This window comes from Sesamum indicum, linkage group LG10 (genome assembly GCF_026168435.1).
Source record: "Sesamum indicum cultivar Baizhima isolate 11 linkage group LG10, ASM2616843v1, whole genome shotgun sequence".
Taxonomy (NCBI): Eukaryota; Viridiplantae; Streptophyta; class Magnoliopsida; order Lamiales; family Pedaliaceae; genus Sesamum; species Sesamum indicum.
In genome coordinates this window covers 4279727-4300028 of record NC_142666.1, presented here as the reverse complement: position 1 = coordinate 4300028, position 20302 = coordinate 4279727, and the positions used below count along the sequence as shown (strand labels likewise).

Genomic DNA, 20302 nt, shown 5'->3' with positions numbered 1-20302 from the left:
ATAACAGTATCAATATTGAACTCCCAATATTTCCAATTACCACACCAGTATCATTCATAAAATCCCATGAAAACGTTAAGAAAATATATCTCGATTATGATGATACATCCATCCTAAAGGCACTCAGAGCCCACGCACAATTGGTCTGGACGGTAGTGGAAGAGCCGAGGCAAAATAGATAAACATGACGAGCTTCAAACATTCAACTACAACTAATATCGTTTTCAAAATAAACTATAAAGGTAGGATAAATTATATCGGCAACTCCTGAAGTTAGATTTAGTTATACCAACACTCCCAACCCTATGCAAAATACAAGTACTCGATGTAAACTACAACTATACTTTAAAGAGTGTACTTGCTAATTTGCAAAAGACAAAGGGTATTTGTATAATTAGATTATCTCAAAAGATGTCCATGTAATTTACCTGAAAATAAGTCATCCTAATGCATTGAACCACTTGTAACATGCTTCTTGTTTCTAACAAACAAAACTCAGCAATCACAGCCACACCAATACCAATTACCAGTACGTAATATGTTCCCTTTTCGAACTTCCCTGGGCCAGGATATCACAAAAATTACATCCTAAACTAGCATACCTGAATATTTGCCCAAAGGCCAAGAAGATCACTTCTCACAACCAGCAAACACTATAAAAGTCACATTTTCTGGCTAAGAAACTTGAATATTGCATAGAATGACAAACGCTGGTTGTTGCCTTTTCGATGATAATAATTATGTGATTGCTGTTTCGATAACATCAATCATAACTAGCATTCAAGAACTTCAGCAGTTCGTTCCGATTGTTCTCTGCTAACTTGTCCTCCTTCGTTTTCTCCAGCTTCAACAATATCTACAAAAAAAGAACATTATGGTATATGTAAAATAGCAGCAAGATACATTAATAGCTGCTTCATTGAACATATAGCAGCAAGCTTTTCAACGTTATTGTCATCATTCTTAGATATACTAAGTTTTCCACAAGGACCACGAGTGAATGTCTCTCTGAATACTTGTGATTAAAAGGACAAGTTTCTTGTGACATAGAATATATGTAAACCACAGTAAGTCAGGAAACTTCTCAGTCAAAAATCATGTTTTTTATGCAAAAAAACAACTATAAGATAATAGGATAATAACAGAACGTCCCCTTAAGTCTGTCTAAATGATGTAAAAGTTCTTATGTTTTTGACATCTACCTTTCATGGCACTAATGACAGTTTGAAAACCCTAATGCATTTTGTTGAAATTATGTTCCACTCGTCAGTTGCAGTATCCTCCTTTGATATTTGTTTAAATTAAAACAACCTCCACTGAGGTTTGTCAAATTGCAATCAACTTACTTCAAAACTTTTATCTAACATTTTGAACATCTTCTGGAAAGGAACAAAGAATATGTCAAAGTAATATTTCAGTTACACAAAAATAAGCTTAGATCAGGATATAGATTTAGATCATTCTCTTTATCCTCCTTGCTAACAAGCATCATGCTTGCCATCAAATGTAAAACACCTAAGTCAATCTCTTAAAATATGGGTTCTTCTACACAAGATGTCCGGCTACAACACTGCAACACTCATGAGTTTTAAGAAAATAGGAGATAGAAGTGATGAAAGAACAAATTAGGAATATGGTACAAATTAATTTCTTCAAATATCAATTGTCATTTGTCTGTGCCTAATCCCAAATGAAATACTAATCACATACTCCTAATTTCAAACAGAATAGTAAGACAATCTTTTAATCAAAACAATTAGTGCGTGCTTATTTATATTCTAGATTATAATTTGAAGTTTTATGATAAATTAAAAATACAGAATCTCACGCTGATTGGTTAAATTGGCTTGATCTCAAGGAAATTTCTGTATAATTGGAGAAAGGCTCATAGGAGGAATTTGTAAAGTTGGACAAGCATCAAAATGTTGGAACTTGTCACTTCCACCAAGTAACTGTGTTGAGCATATTGCCTTTTCCTAAAAGTGACTCATACGACATGATTCCATACTCAAAGTCTAACACTACATCAAATAATATACATCATGGCAGTTACATGAGAATAAGAGAATCAATGTCAAATAGAAGATTTATATTTCAAGGAAGGAATTGGAACCAGGATTTCAAATGACTCCATTGTAAGTGAATTGAAATTCCACTACAATAACTCAAAAGTTGGTTAATATGAGAATTCAAGGACTTAAAACTCACTGTGTTTACAAAAAATTATCCAAACACATGCAATAATTTGTTCTTATGAATTTGAAACCCTTAATTTCAAATCCATCAGAAAAAATAGTGAATTTGCTGGATGTAACTAACAGACACATTAATTGAATTCACTGACGCTTCTATATATACAGAGGCGGATATGCGCACACCTTTTTACCAGAGACGGCACTGCGACGAACACTATCATCTTTGTCCCTTCCCAAAAACTGACAAGATGTATACAGTACATTAGCAAAATACAACTTCATCAAACCCTTTTAATTTATTATAATTACTTCTGTTAGGGCAAGCGGACAGGAAGAATCGAATTTAAAGAAAAAAAGTAAGAACCTTAGAAAGCTGCACAGGACCACTATTCTCCTCCTGCTGCTTCTGTATATGGCTCACATTGACAGGATAAAAAACCAAGCCAGAAACATACAGGCAAGCCAATTAAGAGCCCAGTCATCATGCCACGGACACCAGCTCCAATTTCAAAGAGCCATTCATAAAAGGCAGAAAGTACTATAAGAAACCCATAATAAAGAATAATATGCATAACAAAAAGAATGTATTAAGAAACCAATGTAAGCATACGATCAAAGTACAATATGAACGATTCAAAGGCCTTAACATTCCAAACAATCTAAATGCTTTACAAAAAGTCCCATCAGAATAAATATTCAAAGAAGCAAACAAATTGTTGCAAGCTAGAAACTAAATAAAGTGGTATACCTCTTTAGCTTTTTGTTTATGACGTCTATGACTATGACTTTTCCCTTTGTCTTTATCTTTGGTCTGAAATGCAACTAACTGGTCAACCAGGAATAATGCAGCAGAAGATATATTAGTCAACAAGTCAATGAGAGTTTAAATGACCACCTTCTTCGATTTATCACTCCGTTTATGCCTCTTTGGATGATGGGTTACTTCATGTTCACTGTCAGAAGAACTGCAACCCAAAAACCGAAACAAACTAAAAATAAGTCGACCAAGTTTATAGGCCATCATTTCCACCTTATAGCTGCAGCGCAGACACTGACAGATAAGCAGATGAAACAGTTATACAGTATTGTCAGGTGCAATCTAGCAGGAGCAAGAGATCTTAAACAGCTACACTTCTGTGTCAATACACATAGATAAACATCAACAACCTCATATTCAATAGAGATATAAAATCACTGCACAAAACCTGACAGTCTATTTTCCAATAGAAACAAGCTACACAAATGCAAGATGTAGCATCTCATAAATTTTAACATAGCCATTAACCTTTCCAGCTAGTTTCTTCATGCTCTCTGTCAATGAAATTCTGCGTAGCTAGCAAGAATAAAATTTGCTTCTAGGTTCATGGCAACCCTATTCCACATGCTTATTTCCCAAGATCACAAGACAATTACTGAGGGATCGACTGTTGATTTGATTTGCAAATTAATGCTTCTATAGCTTGGTTCAGCAGCTGTAAATACCTTTAGGTATGGAAGTCAACAAACAGCACTTTACTGCTTTAAATTCTAACATTAGTACAAAATGATTCAGAAAATTACACCAACACTTATCAAGTAAGGCCTACTTATGGAAAACCCTCTTTTTTTAAGGAAGTTAACAGGACAACCCTAGGCTCCATTTGTTTGGCAGGAACGGAATCACAAAGAATAAAATTACACGGAATTTGATTACTAGAAATCTCTTTCCATTGCAAATGTTTGAGTAGCACAAAGTATTTGAATAGGGAAACCAATGCAAATCCTTAGGAAATGTTTGGTAAGCTATATACAACAGAGGAGGAAATTATATTGAAAAAAAATGTCCTAGATATACATACATATATATTTGTATATATACACACATATATACAAATATAACCTATGTTCATATATATACGTTTATGTGTATGGAAATATACATTATATTGCCATAATAAAATAAAACACTGAGATATGTATTTGGTCTACTTTTGAAACATTCAAACAGAAACAACTTCAATCCACTTATTTGTCTTTTTAGTTTTCCATGTCAAATACATCATTAGTTCAAATGCAATTATTATAATTATAGATCCACAAAGGTCAGCAAATACTTCTGGATTTTCCTCAGCCATACCTAAATGCTTCATATAGAAATCCAAGCAAAAGTTGATTTTTAAATAAAAAATTTGTGAGAGAATAATATTCAAATTGTACATGGACTTATTCTGAATCCAAATTTCAAAATAATTAACAAAAAGTAAAAGAAGAATACATATATTTATAGATATAGTTAAAAGAAAGAGAACTCCAAGAATATCATTTATGGAATAATTAATAAAAAATGATTACAAAATAATAAAGCTCGACTTAGCGATCAACAATGCCATCCTGAAGTCACCAGAGCACTTGCGACCAATAACGCATTATGTGACTTAGGTTTTGTTTTGTAGGTAATGTTTTTCAACAAAGAAAACAAAAGGTAATTTAGTAATTCAAATAGTTTTTGTTTAACTTTGACTTTTAATAATTTTCTTTTTAAAAAAAACTTAAAAGAATAAGGGATTAAGAAGCACCGATGTGTCTAATGCGTGAATACCTCAACTCTAGAGCAAGACTTACAATGATTGGATCGAGATTTTTATTTTTTTAAAGTCTTTTAACTACATACAAATATTTCACGCATTCTTGAAACTTAAGTTGTGAATTAGCGCAAATTAAGTCTTATTAGAGCAGCAATCCAGCTCTCACTCGCGCCCGGAGCAACAGAGCAGTACTATAAATGAGCTAATCATGTGACCTAGATCAAAACCATTACGTATTCCATAGAGAACAACAAATGGTTGGGAGAGAAAGCAATTTTATTTGATTTGAAACAAGAAAAGACATGCCGACAAGATAAGACAAGTATGACCAACCCATGTCACCTATAATTTCAAAAAATTCAAGATTAAAATAGGAATGCATTCTCATTGAATATGGCTTGACCAAACAAAATCCCAACTACCCAAATAGTGAAAAGTGAAAATAATCTCATTGAAAACACAACCAAACGTGCTCTAAAATTTTCAACTGAGAAACTATGACGACAATGAAATTTTTGCATCATATAAATCTAATTCAGAATTTCATGAATAAATTCAAGTAAATTATATATATGTGAGAAAAAATTGAGTTCCTTTCACCTATTAGGAAAAGGAAGAAAAATCCAAGAATCCATTAAAGAGAAATGTGAGAAATCCAGAGAGATGGCATAGCAGTGAGAGAAATTGGAAGAGGTGTGAGAGAGTAAAATCAGACATTACAGAAATCTCTTTACAAAGCAGTCACATCTTTCTTTCCTAACTATGTAAAGCATCCATGTTACTTACATCAAAAAGTGTTTTACTGCGACTTATAGAAAAAATATTGTTGACCTTCGTCCCCCTGTTTGTTCAAGGTCTATGGTAGCATTACATTTTCCACCCTCCAGTGTATGCGAGATCTATTAGGATCTATATATCAGCAGTGTGTTCATGTAATGCTTATATCAAAAAGTAAAACCAATCTTTTCCCTCCCCTGCCTTCCCCCACCTTTCATGATGAATCCTGCCCCTACATTTGTATCTTCTCAGAAATTTTGCCATATACTGCCCCATCAGCACCCCAATCTCATCGTAGCCATTTTTTTGTCATCTCCGGAACTGCGCCTATAGAGATTTTCAATTAACTGATGAAAAGGAACAAAAAGTAGAAATTTCAATATGAACTGAGAAACAAACTTTGGTTAAAAATACCATCTTATTATTTGATATTGATGTCCTCCCAAAAAATCTAGTTCTCTTTGGGTCAGCAGATGGGTAACAATACTACCACCCTGATTCATACCAATAGCCACATTCACTTATCTACTCCATATCTCCATCTCTATCCTCCAGTCTCCAAACATATGCAGCTGTCCATCATAACTAATTTCAATCCCGTTACCAAATACTAGGTGATTGAATAAAACATTAATATGTGTGACTTGATATTCATTGTACATCTTCCACAAAGTAATCCCAGATCACTATTATCATTATATTGAAATATTGAAGTTCAATGCTTGTGTAATAGCAAGTAAAGTCTTGCTCTTGCCACACCTATTCTTGTGGTACATAATGCACAAATCCCTTGATTCCCATCATAACTTGATGATCCTATTGCAAAAACATGATTTTGCTAAAATGTCAAGCAGAAAGTTATGTAATTATTTTGCATAACATGCTTAGGAATTATAACCTGAACTAATGAATACTAAAAGCACGAAATGCTTAAACATAAAGATGAAACCTTGGTTCAAGACAATGCATAAACAAATCAAAGTCAATTCTAGCATTTTATTTTCGGCCAATCACCATAGACTAGATATAAAGATCAATATAGCCACTTGGAAGGCATCCTTATTTAATTTAGACCAGCTTATTCTATTCTTCCACTCAGTCAGAATAGCACCCGTCATGTCTTGGCTTATCGATAGGCTTTAAGTTGGGTCTTCAGCCACTACCTTAGTGCTTACTACCTAGAGGAACTCATTAGCTCCAGTAGCTCAACAGCTCGGAGCTACAATAGCTACAGGAAGATCTGGTGAGAACGGTCTGGCACCAACACCCTAATCATTAATTCCATGTTATTTGCTTTTAGTTACCTTCTCAAAACTATATCATAAAAACTCAAGCCTTCCTCAAGACTACAGTAATGTTTGGAAAACTATTGTTTTAAATTTGTTCCCGAAAGAATCCAGGTTTTCCTGCTCCAAAACTGGATTGATTTCGTTTCAGACAAGAAAACGCACTTATGGAATCCTATCTTTTACAATGCCAATAACATTACAGGATTTTCCCCAAGTTACAAGGTAAAATACATTATTTCATTGTTCTAAAATAAAACCAAATCCTTAAACCTTATTTGACAATTTAACTAGTTTCTAGTCTAACTCACCAAACTTGAAAATCAAGTGTTAAAGAGTCAAGTTAACTGAGAGGGGTTTGGTCTGATCCCGTTAACTAAGCTTCAAACAAATCCCTAAAAGATCAAACCTGACAAATCCAAATAAGAATCAGAGTTTAAAATACACCAAATTAATCAAGAAAGTTAACGATAGGTCCTAAGGAACCCATCAATCAAGACTTCAGCTTTAAGTCAACAAGAAAAGGCGAAAAACTTCAAATTGAAGATCCATAACACAGAGAGTTTCAACCAAGAATAAAACTTAGATAAAAAATAATTTACGTGCGTGCGTATGACCTGTAATCTTCGTCGGAGGAGGTGGTGTAGCCTTCAGAGGAAGAGGATGAATGACGCCTACGACGACGTTTGGTGTGGGAGCGACTCTTTTTGCTGACTCTGAGAGAGTCTCTATCGGTTCTGTGGCGGCGATGGTGGCGGCGACGGCGATGGCGAGATGCGTCGGAGGACGACGACGACGTCGTTGGCGACGACGAAGAGGCTGCCATTGAGATTATTTGGTTGTCTTGATGAAGTATCAATTGATCGTCCGAGTCAATTAAAAGAGGTTGGACGAACAATACGTCGTCGTTAGTTGAGAACTTATAAGATACTGGGAATTTTGATATATTAAGTTGTTCATATTATAATAATGACCAAAAAAATATAAAGTTAGTAGAATTTAAAATCATACAAATAGATATTGTTTATTTGGGAGGAAAATTATTAGTTATATGAAGGGTAAAGGTGAAATAATAACAAAACTGTGAGCATATTTTGTCTATTGGATGTTAAGATTAAAAAGCTTCAAAAAAATGTAGGGATAATTATGACAATTGCGTTCCTTTGAGATTTGGTGTAATTCGACGTAGATCTCCTATGACTTTTTAGATCAATTTTGCTGCATCCAGATTAATACCAATCCAAGTCATTTCATGAATAAAATATGACCTATTAACAAACCAACAAAACTACTTGTTATTGTGCAAAAGTTGAGTAGGGTGTTGGATAAGTTGATAAACCCTTGTCCCACGAGGCCCCTTCCACAAAGCGCAACGTGTGGCTAGTAGTCCGCTAACTACGTCCGTCAATCTCCACACACACCTCCGCTTGGCACTAACGCAGTGCGCCGAAGCAATCACAATAGGGAGGAATAAATCACACAACAGTAAATTACACATGCGATTTTAGAAAGGAGCTTATATTATTGCTGAAAAGTGCGTATACAGTAAACAACAATGCTAGAGCAAGGGGGATCGCCTTAAGGGGGACTCTAACACGTCACTAAACCAAGCTTTTTGAACTCATTCTCCCCTTTAATAGGCTTAAAAAAATAAATCCTATTGTCTACACTAGATAATAGAAAACCTGAAAATTGCACCTCAAGAGGCGTAATGTCCCCCTGATCAATCTAAACAACAAAAAGCAAATAACAAAGCAGTAAAAGACCAACTCTTAGGATTCTAAGACTGTAGATGTCCATCGTCTGTCGGTGAAGATTGATTGGTCGGCCATGTAGAACGGTTGAGTGGCTAAAGTGCGCGTCAAGGGTGCCGAGTACGCTAGCGGCCCTTGACATCCTCCCCACCTGAGATAGCGACGTCCCCGACACTATGGAAGCATGGTACGCTTCGACAAGAGGTAGAAACGCCTTTAGATTCGTCACTCGCTCCCAAGTGTTCTCCTTGCTGCTGCATCCCCTCCATTTCACCAAGTACTCTGTTTGGTCTCTCTTCGCGGTACTCGTCACTCGATGATTTAGGATTGCTTCAATCACCTTCTCCTTCGTATTCGTCAATTCAAGCTGTGGGCGGCTGGGTTGATTGCGGGTATCGTCCTCCTTATCTGCTGAATACTTCTTCAATTGGCTCACATGGAAGATGTTGTGGATCTTCCACCACGACGGCAACTCCACCTTGTACGCCACCGTCCCAATACGTCTAACGACAGGCAAAGGGTCAACATACTACTGCATCAACCGAGGATCTCTCCAGAACCCATGGTCGAAGGGGCTGCTAATTTATATTAGTTTTTTTAATGTATAAATACAATTTTAAAACAATACTTTTACTTTTATAATTAAATTATTTTTATTTTCTTGTTATATTATATGTGTTTTATATAATATTACAGATTTAAGAAATTAAAAAACTACCTAGATAAGAAAAATTCAATAATTTAGTTTTACAAAATAAAATATTAAAATATATGAAATACAATTAAATATTATAAAAAATGATTTTTTGTCATTGCATTTGTAACGGCTTTTGGAATAAAAATAAATTATCGTATAGTCACGCACTCGTTACAGTGACCATGTAAAAGATTGTTATCAATTTTGAAAATGGCCATCCAAACCACCGTTGCTAAAACAGTGTAAAAGCCAGTTGCAAAATTCAAACCAACATAGGCATAAGGGGTTACAAAGACCGTTACAACAATAGTTGAAAAAGAAATACAAAGCTCGAAACAACAATCATTACAACATAACGTATGACCATTACAAACAATACAAATACCACTCTATATTCAAACACAATCATACCTAAATGTGTTACAAAGACCGTTCCAATATTAACAAAATCAAATTTAATTTGGCCATTCCAAAAATAGATCCAAATTCATATTTTTGCAATTGAACCACTATTGTAACGGTGTCAAAGAGCCGTCACTAAGACTGTTACAAGTTGTAACGGTTTTAAAGCAAGCCGTCATAAAAATATTTTGTAACACCTGTAAAAACCACGGTAATTGTAGGGGGTGTCTTTAGAACCGTTACAATTTTCAAATATTATTCGAAATTAATAACTTGGCCATTATAAAATCCGTTACTATAAAATATTTTTTTTGTAGTGAGCTCCAAACTCATTTTCTGCACTTGGTCAAGTATTGTAAAGACTTTTTTGGTTGGTCCATAATCTGTTACAATTTGTAACGGCCGAAAAATAAATTGTTATAAATATTTTATAACGCTAAAAAAAGCCACGAAAAGCCTCCCATTAACAGAGCTATTACAATTATTAAAAAACTATTACAAAAAATTAATTTGACTGTTACAAAAATCATTACAATAAAATAATTTTCTTGTAATGTTTTTAGAAAACATCTTGTGTTTTTTCCATGTCACTTTTGCTTTGACATTGAATTGTTGAAGAACAACCTATTTTTATATAGTCGTAAGTAGAAGCTCTTGCATGACCATTTGATGTAGTTGCCTACTTGATTGGACATATATTTTCTTAATTGCAAAATTTAAGGGGTTTTATACCTTATTTTTTGACATTTTATCTTGACAACATTCCCTTTCTTATTTTTGTTCTAAATTTAGAGAAAATTTTCGTTTAAATATTTTTGCTCTTTTTTTTATCATTTTAAACATTTTTCTCCAACTTCTATATTCAAGGGTTGTTTTATTTGAAAATTTCAAGAGAATTATTAAATTCACAATAATTATATATATATGTTATTGAACAAGCTATTATCTAAATAGTTGTCCAATAGTAAACTCTTTCAATTAAAAATCGGTTATATTTTTTAAATTTATATGCGAGGGATCAAATTGAAAATAAAAATTGAGACGCTAAAATGAATTTTCACAAAAACAAATGGAAATTTTAATAAGATCTTCTACTAAAAAGATTAATTTAAAGTAAGTTGAAAAGAAAAAAATATTCAAAAGTTGTAATTAGTAAGAGACTAAAATGCATTTTACCCTTCAAAACAAATCACGTCTTTTCATATAAAAATTATCATCAAGCAGTACGTCTTTTTGTATGAAAAACGAGCCCAAAACATTTTGATCCAAATATATATATTCATTCTATCACGTATTTTTTTACAATAAAATTGTAAGAATATACAAATCTAAACACATTTTCAATCTATCATGAATATTCGTAAGAAAATCTATCACAAACCATACTAATACAAACATATTTTTATTTTCTCGCACAAACTCAATACAAAAACAAAAACCCACTTAAAAATATTGAAAATGAAAACAAAATCAAACAAGGCCAATAGCCACAAAACTTCCTTGAACAAAACAAAAAGTACAACACGATCCTCCAAACTTTAAAAGAAGAATCTCAATATCTCCCACGTTACGTTAAGGATGGTGTTGCTCTCCTTTTAAAAGTTTCGAAAGGGTTATATTGCCCGAATTTTTTGTTAGGTGTGTTTTGTGCCTATTAATATTTTTACATGGAACCCGTTGCATTTGACTCAAATGATGTAAATAGGGTGTCCAAGTTACCAACCTCGTACGAGAATGTCTGTGTTTTTACACAAGTTACTTTCAAAAATATCATGATACTCCTCCGAGAAACATTCCCATGACAGAAAACTTAATGAAACCTGCACGGAGGAAGGCTAGCTAGGGGAGGAAGCATAAGATGAATATGATGATTGTGGAGAAGCAGTAATATCCGAACTTGGAGCAGAAACCGCGCTGCTACCAGGAGAGATCATAGGCGCAGGAGAAGCTGCAGGTGCCGGAGCTGAACCGCCGCCAAGAGAGGCCAGCGGAGGAGCAGATCCTAAACCTGATGGAGAACCCAAGAAAGAACTGATGCCCGGAGAGGCAGCTGGAGAAGCAGTAGGAACCCCAATTGCACTTGCACTGGGAGAGCCAGGTGAAGAAGCAGCTGCATTTGACATATAGAAATCTGACTGAGGACTCAAGGCTGGGCTGCCGCTAGGAGTGATATGTGGGATGAAAGTGGTTTGATGTGAATGAGGACTGGACGCTGAACTGCCGCTAGGAGAAATAGGTGGATTAGCAGATGAGTATGAGGTAGAGGTCTGTGGAGAAGTAGCTGTATTTGATTCCTGTGTATTTGACTGAGAAATGGAAGCTGGGCTGTAACTACGAGAGGAGAGTGAAGGGGCAGCGGTTCCTGATTGGGGAGCCAAAGGTGAAGTGCTGTTAGAAGAGGTAGATGAAGTTGTCTCTGAACTAGTTTGGTTGCTGGGACTAGGAGCAGTGTTATTGGCGCTTGTTGATCCCAAATCTTTGTTTTCTTCGGGCACCACGGGTGAGTACTTAACGTTAGGATCCTCTTTAGGCACCTCGAAGATAAAGCCAGAAGCATGCGGCACCTTAGTCTGTGGTATCCACCTGTGACCGTCAAGAAACTCTTCAAGTGTGAAACGTCGAATCCGGTTTGATGGCAACTCTCTGATGCCGGCCCATTTAACGCGTTCTGACTTGGGCGCAGCTGGGCCTCTGTTGTTGAATTCAGTGTAGAACAGTGTTTGCAGGGCGAACGTCTCGTTCCACGGCAGCCATCCTTGGGGCTGGATCAAGTCGTCCAGGAAAGACTCCATGATAATGGTCCTGGAGTATTGTTTCCAGGGCCTGCCGAGGTATGACTTGATCTGTTTCCTTAGGGGATAGTATGCCTCGTCAGCTTTAATGGAGCAGTTTTGGATGACAAGTCCTGTAGGCTGGCGCACGTCCTTCCTACCTTGTGCAGTGACGATGCATTGTTGGTTGTCCAAAGGCTTTCGGACCAGCAATGTGCAGCCTTGGAAGACAGCAGCACTATCCCCGAAAATGAAGTCGATCGTGCCTGAGATAACGCAATCCCTGTAGAACTGGCGATACGTATGCGTGTAGAGGGTATCTTGATAGCCATCCATATGGCAATTATAGAAGATCGCCTTGTCGGCACTAACACGCAATGCCACGGCCTGGTGCTTTTGTGGACCAGCAGAATTTTCAAAGCCGATGTTCACGGCCATGAAATTATCTCCTTGCACAGCTGCAACGCATTACTTAATTCTCATTAGTACTTCATACAAAGATTGGCATCCACAGAAACAGATGCAAGCATGAGTTCAAATTTGATTAAAAATGCGATTTCTGCACAGAATTGGCAAGAAATAAATGCAAATATACATACCCACAGTGGCAGTCCTGTAGGTGTTGGTTCCATCTATGAAGTTCAATTTTCCAGTTATTCTTGTTTTCGTCGGTCCATCACCAATAAACAACAAGTGTGTCAAACTGCTATTAACCTGCACCCTCTCTTCATAAACACCCTCTTTAATGTACAATACAAATATCTCATCCCTCTTTTTAGGTATGTGTTTCAATGCCTCATTTATCGTGCGGAACTTGCCACTCCCATCCTTAGCCACGACGAGATGTGGCCTAATTTGTTGTGGCGAAGCACTCAGTAGTCTACGCTTATTCAAATCCATCCAGTTAGGTAGTTCATCATCGTGTCCCACGACAGCTTCATTTTCTGACAAGAGACGACGACTAGTGGAGCTCTCGATACCCAAAGACTTGATGTACGTAGATAGCTCAGCCATCATTGCAAGAGCATTGCTAGTCATCTGCATGGCCTTTGTGAGGGATACTCTCATTTTCTCCCCAGCCTCTCCGGGAACGCCTTCAAAGCCATCTAGGCACGTTTCTTGGTGTGTGATGGCACCGCTAAGCCAAATCTTCAACTCCAAGAGTAAGTCATCCATATTTGTAATGTCAAAATTGTTAAACGACTGAAAAGATCTCTCGAGATCATGGACAGCACGATCCGCTAACTCTTGACAGTTTTCAAGAGCTGCTTTTGCTCTTGGATCAGTCTGGAGTTCTAAGAGAACGGTCGAATTCTTTGATGCCTCCTTAATGTAGTCGATGGCAGACTGGAAAATGGCGTCTATGAGATCTTTCGGGTTGGTGGAGTTGGTTCCTGAAGCGTTGAGGCTTTCCACACAAGCTTCTTGGTAATCGGTTGTTTCACATAGGCTTGTGATAGCCTTCTTGGAGGAAGATACGTCCTGTACCTCTTTGTCCTCGTCCTGCAGGCCGACTGCGATAAGGGCGACCACCATAGCAACCAGCAAACAAGAACATACAGCAACTATGGTGATTTTTTTCTTGCTTTCGTCCATATTTGATCAGAAATATTGATTCAACGGTACCCTTTTTTTGTTATGTACCGCCAAGTAAGACCAATGCAGTGTAGAAACTAAGGCATAAAGAGGTAATTCCTCCTGGTGAAGAATATGAGGAAAGAACAAGCACTAAATTTATGCATCCAAGACCCTTATACAGGTTGATTTCCCTTCCAAATTGGAAGAGAAAGAAGGCTTGGGCTCTTATTTGGAACTCACCTATTTCTAGGATGGATGATGAGGATTTTGAGGGGGAAAGAGGATCAACCATTCATTTCATTTTAGAGAAACTAGGACCTCTGATATGAACATGGAGCCCCATCAAAATAGCAGATTTTTCATTCCTACCACTACATCAATCTACTACTTGGCAACAATCAAGAATGTTGCTCAAGAATGGATCGGATTTTCTATTACAATTCCTTTCGCATCTTATATTGTTTTTTATATGTACGCATTATGTGTATAAAGATTCTAATTCTCCTTTATCTAATTAAAAATTCTATACACATTACGCGTATATGTGAACTGGAATAGAAGATTCAAGCAGCAAAAAATTTGATCCGTAGAAAAAGGGTCCAAGAAAAATCAACTAATACTAACATAAATGATGTGATCACACTCAAACTAATTTTATTCACTATGAAAAATATGAATGATGCCGTATATTTAATGGCCGCAATAAATTAATATTATTCACCACAATTAAATAAAATTAATACAAAAAATTAATTAAGTTTTGATCATGGTTAATCAACGTTTGTCATGATTTTAATTATATATAACCAAAACATTTGCTATGATTTTTAGTTGTGGCTAATATTTTGATTTCGCTTGCAGAGTCAACAGTTAATTAGTATTTGCCATATTTTTTCACTTTTAATCATAGTAATTAGCCATTACCAAAAGTAATATTTATTCTAGTGATTAATTTTAATAGGGTAAAGTACAACCACCTCCTCTAAGGTTTGGTATAATACAAATACTTTTTTGTTATTTGAAAAATTATAAATACCCCTCTAATTTTAGCGGTCATCTAACAACGAGCCCATTCAGTTAGATTTTCATCAAATTTATGTAGTAAACTGAATATCCTTTTGGATTATAAATTTTAATTATATATATATATATATATATATTAATTTTTTAAAATATTTTTATGAACTAATATTACCTCTGAATTATTTATCCACCCTCGATTTTTTTACATTTTTTCAAACATTTTTTTTAAAAAAAAATCAAGAAGGGTAAAATAGTAATGTTCACTTCATCGTTTAGGGATTACCAATTATTTTTAGTTTGAAAGGGTATTTATAATTTTTCAAACAACAAGACAGTATTCACAATTATACCAAATCTCAGTAGAATGGTTGTAATTTATCCTTTCTAATATTATTGCTAGGATATTGTCACTGGAGGCTATAAATTAAATAAGTCAAATCGAGTGGCAGGGATTGTCGAGCTTATCTAAATTACTATATATCGAGTTTAAAAAATTATATTTTATTTGATTAATAATCACTTCAAGCTCAAACAAGCTTCAGTTAAATCAGACACAAGTCAAGCTGACCTAGTACTTTGATATTTTTTATTATATTTTATTATTTTTTTGGTAAACGAATTGAGCTCGAGTCCAACTTATTGAAAATTTATCAAACGAAAAATTAAGTTCAAAATTTGATTTGTTAAATTAACAAATTGAGTAATGCAAAGGATAATCCTTAATAATCAATCTCAAATCAAACATTGATCAGTAGTTTAATCATTTTTTCTGCCCTAATTATGATATGATTATTTACCTTTTTCTAGACTCATGCATGTGGATCAAAGTACAAAAACTAAAACAAATCAGAAAAATCAATGTATAGCAGCTATATTAAATCAGAGAGAATACATCAGTTGTTCAATGTGAAGACTGATCAGTACATAGAAATACTAAAACGAAACAATATATGCACAGATCTGTCTTCAGACAGCCTGAATTTCAGCTAGCTTTAACTATGATAAAAACTAATTTTTCAATTGAATAACTTGAAAGGGCCACAATTAATTCGTCAAACCGGCGGTGAACTTAACGCCGGTTGCCGGAAGCCAAGACATTCCATCAAGAAAACGGCCAACGGTGAAGAAACTGGCGGTGGAGGCATCGTGGATTATATGATAACCAGGCCACCTAACCCTGCCGGAAACCGACGCTCCGGGCCCGTAATTCCTGTACTCACCATACCAAAGCGTGCTCAAAGCAAAATCTCCATACCACTCCAGCCACCCTCTGGGCTGCACCATCGAACTCATGTAAGTGTTCAAGAACACTGTTCTTGAGTACTGTTTCCAGGGCCTGCCCAAATACGTCGGCCTGGTGGCGTAAATGTAGCTGTCCTGGATAGTAAATCCGGTGCTCTGATGAGGGTCTTTCCTGCCCTGGGCCGTGATGGTGACTTTCTGCAGCGGCAGTGGCTGCCTTGTGTAGATCTTGCAGTTCTGGAGGACGGCGGCGCCGTTGCCGAAGATGAAGTCGATGGTGCCGGAGATACTGCATTCCCTGTAGAATTGGCGGAGGGAGTGAGCGTAGAGAGTGTCTTGGTAGCCTTCCATGCTGCAGCGGTAGAAGGCTGATTGGTCGGAGTCGACACGGAGGGCCACTCCCTGGTGGCTTTCGGGCCCGGCGGTGTTGCGGAATGTGATGTCCCTTGCTAAGAATCCCTTGCCCGAAACAGCTACACAAACATGGGATAGTTATATATCTGGGTACGTTACGTAGCTCATTCTTGTAATTCTTGATTACTATGAAATTATTCTTGTCTTAATGAAAAATCACCATTTTATTGTCATTTTTGGTACTTAATTTTAATTAGTCTCCAGATAATTTGAGATTTTGTATATGTAACATATACTTATTAAATAAAATAAATTTGAATTAAAAGAATTCAAATCCAACCCTCTATTAATCAAACAACTTATACATAAAGGGATCAAGATAACGAGTACAATTAAAGACAAAGATATATAATATTATAACTTGATAGGAAAATTTCTATATAGCCCGAGTGAATCGACTTGAATTATAGTATGTTATCAATAAAATCAATTATATGTTGATATTACATAATTCAAGTCATTTCATTTTTCATATTCCATTATAATTTTTTCCTAGCACTTTGTAGATTTTACTGTAAGTTTGATCACGTAATTATAACTGTTGGTGTTATGATCCACTAAAAAACAAAACTTGCAATTTGATCCATTGTTCTTGTAAATTTGTGATTTGAGGATATAATTTGATGAAAAGTTCTACATCTACTATTCATAAGTGCATGTAATGCCGACTTAGATTTTAAGATACATGTGACTTACACGTGTAATTTTCTAACTAACTTTCAAATTTCAGGCCAAATGTATAATCAAATCACAAAAATTATAAATATAATGGATCAAATCATAAATATCATTCTTAAATGATGACCAAAACGTCAAACCCTTATAACTACGTATAGGATCAAAATTGCAATAAAGCCATGCAACCGAAGGGGGGAAGAGAAATTACCAACTGTAGCTGTGCGAAATGTGGTCCATCCTTGCATGAAATTGCGGTTACCAGTAACAATGGTCTGCCCTATACCGTCGCCCACCAGCATGATATTAGTCTTCTTCTTCTTCATGTCTATGTTCTCCTTGTAAACTCCCTTCTTCACGTATATCACATATCTCCTGTTACTATAACTCGGCGCCTCGTATATCGCCTGCGCTATCGACCGATATTGCCCGCTTCCGTCCACCGCCACCACCGCGTCCACATGCATCCCGTTCTGACTAGAAACAAGAAGCTCCTTGTCTCCCTCCGTCATCCACTGCGGGAATCCCTTGTTTCTATTTTCGTTGTCGGCCGCGGTGCTGTTGTTTCTTGGTGGTCTGAAAGGTAGACTGTGCATTTGCGTGTAGAGAGTCAGCACATTGCCTATGAGTTGATTCACTTGTGATAGACTTCCCCTTATGAAGTGCTCGAGTCGCCTGTCGGTGCCCTCGAAGCCTTCAAGGCAAGTATCTTGGTTGCTTAGAGCAGCACTCAGCCAGGCCTTCAGGTTTCCCTCCGAGTGAGGGCTCTTGAGCCCGGCATGAATCCTGTTCATTTCGTCCACGGACCAGGCCAGCTCGGATACCGAGAAATCGAGTAGTTCCTTGCAGTCGTCGATGGCCATCTGCTCGCGGGGGCTAATGGATAAGGTGGTGAATTTTGTGAGCGCCTCGCTGGCGGACGATGCTTCGTTGAGCGTGTGCTGGAGGGCAGCCCTAAGGACAGAGTCAGGACTACGACGGCCATAACTTTTGATCTGGAACTGCAAATTCAAGAAACACGAGGCTTGGTTCTGGATTCTGTCGCAAGCTTTGATGATCATGGGTTCGAGGGTTTGGTTTTGGTCGATTCCATGGGAGAGAGAGTGAAAGGAAGAGAGTAAGGTAAAAAGGAGAAGGAGATTGACAAATGCCATTTGATTGAATGCATGCAAACAAGGGTGGGGTGGAGGAGTGGTTGATTCTTGGAAGACATATTTATGTTGCCAAGAATGATGGGATTGCTTGTCATGGATGAAATTAAAAGGGAAAGGAATGTGTTCTAGTCTAGATGTTGATACAAAATATACTTTAATTTTCCCTTTGGCAAAGTTCAAGTTTTTGCTCCCTTTTCTCTACATGTAAAAATAACATTGATTCTCTTGAGTTCAATGAAATTGCTGTCACACACCCCATGCACCCCCCCCACCCCCCCCCCCCCCCCCCCACAAATATATTTTTAGTCATATAATTATAGTCATTCGACACTTTTAATTCTATAATTTGTTAGAGTTATAAAATAATCCTTCATTATTACAAAATTGGCTGAAATTTTCAAAGTTGGCGGAAATTATGATGTCACCTTCCAGCCAAATTTGAAAATTCTTACCAATTTTGTCCTAAGAAAATAAACAACTATTTTACAATTCTAACAAGTTAGACTAAAATGCTAGAGAGATATAACTACCAAAACTAGAAACGCAATTGAACTTTGATTAGAGGAGTACCCTCCATATATGAATCTTATTGTAAATGGGAGTGATGTATAAAGGTTCTATTGCAAGTAGCTTGTTCAAGAAATTGTCTTAATATGGAAGTGAGAAGGATTCTAAGATGACTGTCCAAGTTCGCATGTTTGAGATTTCCTCTATATTCCATGTAAATGGATACACAGAAACGTGGACCGCATTTACATTTAATTTCATCGTATTTTTTTTATTGCATTTAATATATACTACATAATTATTCTTTATATTAATTAAAACAGAAGATATAATAAGGTTTGAAATATAAATAAAATTCACAAATAAATGCATCCACGTAATTTTTATTCTCCCCTTGTATTAGAGCTTATTATTTTACCAAAATAAATAAAGAGGATAAAGAGAAGAAAAAATTGCAATTTTAGTCCTTTAAATAGAGGGATGTCAATTTTGATTCTATTAAAATTAATTTTGACAATTTATGAATTTTCGGCAAAATTTATCTTTAAATTGTCTTTTTTTTTTTTTTTGTACAGTTACAGATTCATGAAATCCAATCAAATAGGGCATTCATAGGAGTGAAGAACTCGACAATCAGTAGTATAGACTACAAGAAAATATGATATTAGTAACAGATTAAATATCACGTGATAATTTTAAAATTATCACTAAAAATATATATTAAATGACAATAATTTTTATCTTGTCATTGTATAATTATTAGCGACAAATATTGAGTATAAAATTATCACTAACTATAATTAATAACACATTTATAGTGATAATTTATTAACAATACAATATAGTGACAACTATTATTGTTGTTACAAGATCGTCATTAATTGTATTTAATTAGCGACGACTTTGTATATAATTTTTTGTCACTAATTCTTGCTGGTAATAATTTTTACGAAATAATAGTAATTATTAAATTCATAAAATTCACTATTGTGACAATACAAATATTTTTTTCACAATATATATATATATATATATATATATATTGTGACAATATTAAAATTTTCACTTGATTTTTTGTCGCTAATCTTCTGCCTATTTTTGTAGTGAGATGGTTTTGAAATTTTACTCTCTTAATATGTAGGAGGTTTGGATTAGTTTATAAATTTGACATAAGCATCTCCTAAGAAATATAATTTTTTTAAAAATATATATATAAAATAAAAAAATAATAAAAAGTTTACTTTTAGTTTTATTGTAATTAAT

General features: G+C 35.6%; 3 protein-coding genes across 3 annotated transcripts; all 3 read right to left on the bottom strand.

The window, feature by feature from the left end:
* Positions 1–423: 423 nt before the first annotated feature.
* Positions 424–7690, bottom strand: LOC105172398 (uncharacterized). Its single transcript, XM_011093796.3, has 6 exons — positions 7440–7690; positions 3091–3160; positions 2944–3006; positions 2560–2601; positions 2379–2435; positions 424–856 (listed from the first exon to the last, which is right to left on the bottom strand). The coding sequence occupies exons 1-6, from the start codon at positions 7646–7648 to the stop codon at positions 764–766; spliced, it is 534 nt and encodes a 177-aa protein (XP_011092098.1). The 5' UTR covers positions 7649–7690; the 3' UTR covers positions 424–763.
* Positions 7691–10937: 3247 nt separating this feature from the next.
* On the bottom strand, positions 10938–14254 carry LOC105172399 (putative pectinesterase/pectinesterase inhibitor 58). Its single transcript, XM_011093798.3, has 2 exons — positions 13046–14254; positions 10938–12904 (listed from the first exon to the last, which is right to left on the bottom strand). The coding sequence occupies exons 1-2, from the start codon at positions 14040–14042 to the stop codon at positions 11511–11513; spliced, it is 2391 nt and encodes a 796-aa protein (XP_011092100.2). The 5' UTR covers positions 14043–14254; the 3' UTR covers positions 10938–11510.
* A 1630-nt stretch (positions 14255–15884) lies between these two features.
* LOC105172400 (Plant invertase/pectin methylesterase inhibitor superfamily) lies at positions 15885–18560 on the bottom strand. Its single transcript, XM_011093799.3, has 2 exons — positions 17590–18560; positions 15885–16762 (listed from the first exon to the last, which is right to left on the bottom strand). The coding sequence occupies exons 1-2, from the start codon at positions 18530–18532 to the stop codon at positions 16092–16094; spliced, it is 1614 nt and encodes a 537-aa protein (XP_011092101.1). The 5' UTR covers positions 18533–18560; the 3' UTR covers positions 15885–16091.
* Positions 18561–20302: the final 1742 nt, after the last annotated feature.